Source organism: Formica exsecta, unplaced genomic scaffold, assembly GCF_003651465.1.
Source record: "Formica exsecta isolate Colony F162 unplaced genomic scaffold, ASM365146v1 scaffold49, whole genome shotgun sequence".
Lineage (NCBI taxonomy): Eukaryota > Metazoa > Arthropoda > Insecta > Hymenoptera > Formicidae > Formica > Formica exsecta.
The window spans coordinates 508,546-517,416 of NW_021852138.1; the positions used below are offsets into that span (position 1 = coordinate 508,546).

Sequence of the window (8,871 nt, forward strand, 5' to 3'; positions counted from 1 at the left end):
AATGTAATTTACATTTTTAGTGAAAATATTAGCAGAATTCTTGAGTGAGAAGTCTGTCGCGAAATGGTACTATTTTATAACATTTTGCTAAGCTTTTATTTGGTTCGTAATTAAGACCTGTTTCATAACGGTGTGCTAAGCGTTTATTTGGTTCGCAATAAAGGCCTTTTTCATAACGGTTTGCTAAGCTTTTATTTGGTTCGTCATAAAGACATGTTTGAAAATGGTTTGCTAAGCTTTTATTTGGTTTGTCATACAGGCCTGTTCCATAACGGTTTGTTAAGCTTTTATTTGGTTCGTCATAAACGCCTGTTCCATAACGATTTGCTACGCTTTTATTTGGTTCGTAATAAAGACCATGGAATCCAGAAAAGAATCGTCCTATCTCCATATTATTAATCTTTTTTGGTAAACATATCTCTATATAATCTAAAATAAAAAAGATAAATTTTACATTACAAAAATGATAGATCATAAAACATGTGATTTATAAGAATGCTATTAATACTCATACCTTCTCTTATGTAACATATGTTATCATTTTCGGTGAGAATTATGTAATGCGGTTGATCGTCATTGACAAGATTTGATTTGAAACACGTGCAAGGTGCACACATGCAGATGCGATGATTTTGGTAGTGATAGTATAGATATGGAAACATACCAGTTTTCATCAATTTTGCTTGGAAATTCAGATCACATTTAGAATACCATTCAACAATGCCTTCGTGATAAATGCTTTCTTTAGGAGGAGCCAAATGAGGTTGCAATAAATGCTTTACAATCACTCCAATCGAAAATTTGATATTTTTATTTCTTGTATTATCCGTTTTTCTACTGCGATCTGTGAAACATATAATAGCAGAATTTAACCAGATATCTTATCAACCGGTTTCTAAACTATTGTAACTATTGTAATAACTTAAGTTTTAGATAAAATTATAATCAATATAATCTTTTTATATAGATTATTATACAGGGTGGTCCATTTTAAAAGAGCCAGTCAAATATCTCGAAAAATATGAAAGATACAGGGAAACGTTTCAGACAAAAGTTGTTTGTTTCGAAGGGGGACATAAGATGGTGCTATTGATGTGACCTTGGATAGTCATTTGAAGGTCACATAAAAGTCACTTTCAATTTCTTAAATGGAAACCCCCATTTTTCATTACATATTCTTATAACTTATGTCGAGAGCTTTCCAAAACACTATAATAAAGTATTTTTTCATTAAGTACTTTTTCACATGAAGATCACTTTCAATTTCTTAAATGGAAACCTCCATTTTTTATTGCATATTCTTGTAGGTTATCTCGAGAGCTTTTAATAATGAGACAAATCAATTAGTGTAAAGAAAAAAAACAAATAATTGTATAAAAAAATACATTATAAATAATTACATACTTTTTTCTAAAAACAATCATTTCTTTTTACTTTTTTTTTACTTTATACTTTTTTATAAATTACATTTATAAAAAATAGGTTTCCATTTAAGAAAATAAAAGTGACTTTCATGTGACCTTCAAATGACTATCCAAGATCACATAAATGGCACCATCTTATGTCCCCCTTCGAACCAAACAACTTTTGTCTGCAACGTTTTTCCGTATCTTCCATATTTTTCGAGATATTTGACTGGCTCTTTTAAAATAGACCACCCTGTATATATGCATATTTAAGTATAATACATTATATGATGTATAATAAATTACCTTTATTGTTTTTGTAATGCTTCTGTATTGAGCTACAATATTCATATTTTGTTCCTCAATATTTTCATAATTAGACAGGATTTCGGACAGGATATTTAAATTCCATTTGTAAAATTTTTTATTACCTGTCAGTTGTATAAAATGTGCCATCATCATTCGTATTATCTAAAAAAACAGATATAAAAACAAAATTTGATTACAAATAAGAACATAAAAAAAAATTATTACTTTCATTCATTGCTTATTATAAAATGTATTGACTTATTGATCTAACGTATTATTTCTAAGATCTATAATCTCTATAATTAAGAGATTGTTCTCTTTATTAATAACTAAAATTAATATAAACTACATGGAAAAATTTGCCAACCTGTATATTATTATATGAACGATTTCCAGAGTTGGAATTTTCGTCTCTTCTTTCGTTTGTTTGCAACCGCTCTGCATTCAAATCTCTTCTATTAAAATAAAAAAAGATACACATCCATATGTACATGTATACATACGTATACATATATATAGATATATACATACATATATAAAGAGTGTTCATCGATATTCAAGATTTCTGTAGCATTTGTAATTAATTGATTAAAAATGTTGTATATCTGTTGTGAATCTGTATCTCAAAATTGAGCAATAAATTGTTTACGTATAATTGCATGTAATTTTTTTGATATGTATAGATCAATACGTAATTAATTCTTTATTTATAATAATAAATAAAAGCTCTTCTAAAAGTAACAAACGAGTCAAGACAATAAAAGCCACGCGTGGTAATTATGGCGCAATATGTTTAATTTTATTTTAATAACTATGAGTCATAGAGAGTACATACGTTTCGATCCCTTTTTCGGATCATTTTCTGCAAAAACAAATAATAAATTAACATACAAAAGATATTGAGATAAAAAACATCAAATCTATTCAATATTTTTGCAGCGTACCTCCAGTACATTCGAATCTAATTGTCAATGAAATGCCGAGGTTTTCTTTCAAGCCGCTCAATTATCTTACTAACTAAAAAAATTTTACGTGGAAACAATGACGTGAGAGATATCAAACCGACTTTATTTTTAATTTTTTACCTTTTTACATTATGACTGCAATTTTTATTTATTTTTAATTATATTACTTTTTTTGTATATTAATTTACTATTTGTTTGCGCTGAAGATGATTCGAAGAAGGGATCAAAACGTACGTACTTTCTATGACTTATTGTTATTAAAATAAAATAAAACATATTGCGCCCTAATTATCGCGCGTGGCTCTTATTGCCTTTATCTTGATTTGTTTGTTAATTTTTTATTGAGTTTATCTATGTGAATATATTTATGTTTAAAATAATATAAAAAATTTAGTTTCATAAAAGAAATTATGATAAAACTGCATAAAACATAACACACATCCGATTTAATCGCCACTTAAATAAGTTGTACGGGGGGTTTTTCTGAGTAATTCGTTGCAAGAAATAAGTGGGGGACGGCATTGGTTTAGGAAATGTAACAAATTGAAGTTTCACAGTTTTAATGCTTTTTCTCAGGTATTATAAAGTAATAATAGGAAAAGTGAAGTTTGTATTTGTTGAACGTTGTATTTGTTGTAGAGCAGACGAAAAAGTGTTTGTTTACATTTTTGGGATAGGTACACAGTCATGGATATTTTGTCAATAATATGTTTCACCTATTTCTCGCAGTTTGTTAACAGCTTTCAACATGCGACTACATGAATTTCTGAGACAGGTCTTCAAAAATATTATTTATTGAATGCGTGGGCAGAAGAGGGGCGGAGCCCCTTTCCCTGCACCGCCGTCCCGAAAAATTTTTTTTTTCCCAACCAAGCTTTACTTTTAAAACTGAAAATAGGTTTGGGTTAGGTTATATCTTCCGGAAGAGAAGCCCCCCTTGGGGCGGGGCGGGGGACGGAACCCACTGTATCCACGCATATACTTTACAATGCGAAGCGAAGTCCACTCCACAATTATTGCGTGCATAAAAAAGTCTATGCGTGGACACAGTGAGTTCCGCCCCTCCTAAGGGGGGTTTCACTTCCGGAAGATATAACCTAACCCAAACCTATTTCTGATTTAAAACTAAAATTTACTATTAACTTATTCCTATCTTCAACAAGACTAGGAAATTCGTATAATCGTATGTTGAAAGCTTCTAACGAATTGCGAGAAATAAGTGAAACACATCATTGACAAAGTATCCATGAGTGTATATTTATCCCGTAAATGTAAACAAACACTTTTTCCACGTCTGCTCTACACAAATACATCGTAAACAAACTCCATTTCTCTTTATTTTATAATAGAAAAAGTATTAAAACTAAAACTTTAATTTGTTATATCTTCTAAACTAATGTCGTCCCCCACAAATTTTTTGCGGGGAATTACTCAGAATAACCTCCCCTATAATATATTTAAGTAGCAATAAAATCGGATAAGTGTTATCTTTTATGCAGTTTTACTGAAATTATATATCGTTCTACTTAAAAATTTTAGTGTCTTGAAATTTTTACTTGGAAAAAAAAGTTTTTGAATTCGTTTTTGTATACATGTGTATGTGTGAGTATATGTGGCACGCACGCACGTACGCACATGTATATATATATATATATATACACATGGTGTCCGACAAGTAAGTGACCAACCAAAAGGTGGAGGTAGATTGGGTCAAACTAAAAAGAAAAGTCCTGTACCATTTTTGTTATATAACGCTTAATAAAAAAGTTATTATTGAGTAAAGTCTGGCCCATCAGCGTCGACTTTTAGCCGGACGCACGTTAGTGAGCCGCCCGTCTGATAGTGTGCGTCGCCGTAGCGACGGAGCGCTCACTCACACTACCAGGCGCGCGGCTAAAGGTTGGCGCTGATTGGACAGACTTAAACAATAATAACTCTTTTATTAAGCATTATAAAAAAGATGGTTTAGGACTTTTCGATTCAGTTTGACCCAATCTACCTCCATCTTTCGTTTGGTCACTTACTTGTCGGATATCCTGTATATATACAGGGTGAGACTTTTTAATCTTAACAGGCAAATATCTCAAAACCTGTAAGTTTTAGAAGGAAACTTTTTAGACAAAAGTTGTTTGGTTCTGAGGGGGAAAAGAGATAGGAATATTAGTTAGACCTTAGGTGGCATTGTTAAGGTCATATCAAGGTTACATTGAATTTTTTAAATTGATTTGAAATCTATTTTTTATTGCATATTCTTATAGCCGTTGTCGAGACCTTTTTAAAACTCTATAATAAAGTATGTTTTCGTTGAGTACTTTTTGAGTTATTTTATATCTTAATCCGACATATTTTGATATAAAAAATAAAATATCTTGCAAAATATTTAGTTTTCGATAATCTTACCGTTATACTTTTGGTAATTATTTACATTGACAGACACCTCGCCGATGATCTTGACTTTGACATATGTTGTCAAGGACATAAGCCTGAGTAACTTTTTCTTATAACTTAATCGGCAGTTATTGATTATTAAAAAGTTATTAACAAATAAAGTTTGAGAAATAAAACGTAATTTTTACATGACAAACCAAATTTTCAGAAATATGTTTGGGTTAGGTTATATCTTCCGGAAGTGAAACCCCCCGTAGGGCGGGTGGAACTCACTGCGTTCACGTATACACTTTTCCATCCACACAACAATTCTAGGCTGAACGTCGCTCCGCATTGTAAAGTATATGCATGGACACAGTGGGTTCCGCTCCTCCCCACCCTACGGGGGGCTCCACTTCCGGTAAATATAACTTAACCCAAATCTACTTCTGATTTAAAACTAAAATTTTATTCAAGTTACGTTATATAACTCAAACCAAATTTTTGTTTCAAATCTAACTCTAACTTTAAATATCTTAAAAATTATAAGAAACCGCCGATTAAGTTATAAGGAAAAGTTACTCAGGATTATGTCCTTGACAACATATGTCTAGGTCAAGGTCATCGGCGAGATGTCCGTTAATGTAAATAATTACCATACTTTTATGTACAGAATAATGAGACAAATCAATTGGTATAAAAAAAATAATTGTTTTTGAGAAAAAGTATGTAATTATTTAGAATGTATTTTTTTAACAATTATTTGTTTTTTCTGGCGGTTATAAGAATATGCAATAACGGCTATAAGAATATGCAATAAAAAATAGAAGTTCCAATTTAAAAAATTCAATGTGACCTTGATATGACCTTAATAATGCTACCCAAAGTCTAACTAATATTCCTATCTCTTTTCCCCCTCAAAACCAAACAACTTTTGTCTAAAAAGTTTCCTTCTAAAACTTACAAGTTTCGAGATATTTGCCTGTTAAGATTAAAAAGACTCACCCTGTATATATGTATACACAGAGTGTCCCATTTTAAACAATCAAACCGAGTATCTCGAAAACTGAGCCCGATAGATAATGTAAAAAAAACAAATAATTGTTTAAAAAAATACATTGTAAATAATTATATACTTATTCTTAAGAACAATCATTTTTTTTATACTAATTTATTTATCTCATTATTCTGTACATAAAAGTATTACGGTAAGATTATCGAAAACTAAATATTTTACGAGATAATTAATTTTTTATATTAAAATATGTCAGATTACAATATAAAATCACTCAAAAAATACTTAATGAAAAAATACTTTATTATAGTGTTTTGAAAAGCTCTCGAGATAAGCTATAAGAATATGTAATAAAAAGTGGGGAGTTCCATTATACATATATATATATATGTATATATGGAAGTATACATATAAATATGGAAACCACAAAGATTAAAAGAGCTCTAGAACTAAAATTATACTCACTCTATCCGTAATTCGACAAGCATATAATCGTCACTGTTTGGTCTCAGATTGCAGCGTATGCCAAGTCTTCTGGCTACACAGTGACATATAGTGACATGTAGATAGTTTTTAAAATGCGCTGAAACCTATATTATAAACTATATTAGAAAAATTATATAGTGTGAATATTTATATAAGATATAAAAGACATAGTTATGCTCGTGCAGCGCATTTACATTGAGCTCACCTTGAAAGGTCACTCAAGGTCAAGTCTATATTTTCATCATGTGGCCCCCTCGAAACCAAGCAACTTTTGTCTAAAACATTTTGGTATATCGGGCTCAGTTTTCGAGATATTCGGTTTGACTGTTTAAAATGGGACAGCCTGTATATATAACAATATATATATACAGGGTTGGGAAAGTTACTTTATAAAAGTAATTCGTTACCGTTACCGTCCTATTTTCTAAAAAGTAACTCGTTACCGTTACCGTTACTAAAAAAATAACGAGTCTTTACAATTTCCGTTAGTTTTTTTATATATGACACAATCTTTACATACAATTTTTTTTTTAATACAAGATCAATTTAAACACTAAAAATTTTTAAACATTATCTTACAAAGTAGAAAAAAACAAGATACCAGAATAAGCTTCCAGTAGTTTTCATGTAATGCTGCATTCCAACACTCTTATCAATATATTCCTTTGTATTACAATTATACCGAGCAAAGTCGAAAAAAGTAACGATAAAAGTAATTGATAAATTCATTATTCGTTACCAAAAAATGTAACGAAGTTACTTTTTCCGTTACAAACCAAATTTGTAACGCCGTTACCATTACAGTTACCGAAAAAGTAACCGTAACGATAACGACGTTACAAGTAACGCGTTACTTCCCAACTTTGTATATATATATAATTTAATAAAATTTAAAATATATATTACATTATTCATATATTTGTTTTTTATATTTAATGTTGTCAATAGTTGACATAATTTATCGACAAATAGGGATTCAAGAGAACTGTTAGTAAATGTTATAAGAATTTCCGTAATTTGCATTTCTTCTGTTCGATCCCAGAAATGATCGTCAATATTATTATCTCTCCAAAAAGATAATTGCTCAGTAGACATCATGAATATTGAATGTTCAGGATATTTATTTTTAAGGCGGTATAGTACTTCTTGCGCAATATTATCTAGCCATGTTTTTATGACTGAGCAAGATATACATGGTTCAAAATATTGGGCTATGATAGTAAGTAACTCTTCTAAAAGTCGCTTTTTCCTTGGCTTATTCATAAATTTGGATATTTTATATATAAAACGATATTGTTTTAGACAATTAAATATTAGATCAAAGTTATATCTATATGTCAAATCGTTTAGCCTGAAAAAAATTACATATTAACTGTACAATAACGATATTAATTTATAATGCTAATAGCAATTTAGTTTACTAAATTTTACCATGGTAATCCTGCATCAATAATTCGTTTTTGCTTATCTAAAAGAAAATAATAAAGCATAGAATCTTCAACTATGGAACGCAGAAGACATTCCAATTCTTTTTTGTTGGTATCCCTTAACTTATCTTCTGACATCAAAAGCATATAATTTTGTAGCTTTTTCATACATTTCATTCCTGCGTTTATTTCTTCTTTAAAATCTAAATAGTTAAAAATTATTTTCTTTTTGTCTACATTATATTTTTTATTCGCAGTAGAACATCTAAAATTAAGATAAACACTTCTCAAAAATTATATTAAACAACACCACGATATGAGCTATAAATCTTATTTGATCAATATACTTTCTTTCAAAAATATATACATACATTTTTTAATTACGTACACATTAATATTTAGGACAAATTAATAAAATTGTAAATACTAATATAGATTTTTCTATTTAATAGAGATATATACATATATTAATTTTTTTAACCAAATTGTAATTATTACAACAGAGTAAAGAATAACAATCTGTACATATACATATAATACAATGTATTATCAAAACTAAACGTGTAAGGATATTTTTAATCTGCATCTGCTATTAAAATAAAAAAAATGAAATTTTATAATAAAGAAAGTACTTAATCTTTAATATCTCTAACTAGTTAAAACTGATCGCATATAATGTTTTAAAATTGTAGAAGGTATAAAGTTTGCACAAAAAATTTTAAGAAAAAAATACGGTTATATTACAAGTCTGAAAAGATATAATTATTTATGAAAGTTAAAAATAATATTATATAAGTAAATCTCGAAACAAATTACAAGTCATAAGACAAATAAATGTAAAAAAGTGTTTTCTTATTTGAATATTACTATAAATTATTATAGATTAACATTTATAT

At 29.1% G+C, this 8,871-nt stretch overlaps 1 protein-coding gene across 3 annotated transcripts in view; it reads right to left on the bottom strand.

The window, feature by feature from the left end:
- The window catches only part of LOC115241466, an 11,647-nt gene that overhangs the window by 29 nt on the left and 2,747 nt on the right, over positions 1-8,871 (bottom strand). For all 3 annotated transcript variants that reach the window (XM_029817232.1, XM_029817233.1, XM_029817231.1), the window contains 7 exons: positions 7,980-8,240; positions 7,455-7,899; positions 6,528-6,652; positions 2,083-2,170; positions 1,713-1,877; positions 515-844; positions 1-429 (listed from right to left, as the gene is read on the bottom strand). The exon at positions 1-429 is cut by the window's left edge and continues 29 nt beyond it. In XM_029817232.1, the coding sequence (XP_029673092.1) occupies positions 785-844; positions 1,713-1,877; positions 2,083-2,170; positions 6,528-6,652; positions 7,455-7,899; positions 7,980-8,240 (1,144 nt within the window). In that variant the 3' untranslated portion in view covers positions 1-429; positions 515-784. The remainder of the gene's footprint in view (positions 430-514; positions 845-1,712; positions 1,878-2,082; positions 2,171-6,527; positions 6,653-7,454; positions 7,900-7,979; positions 8,241-8,871) is intronic.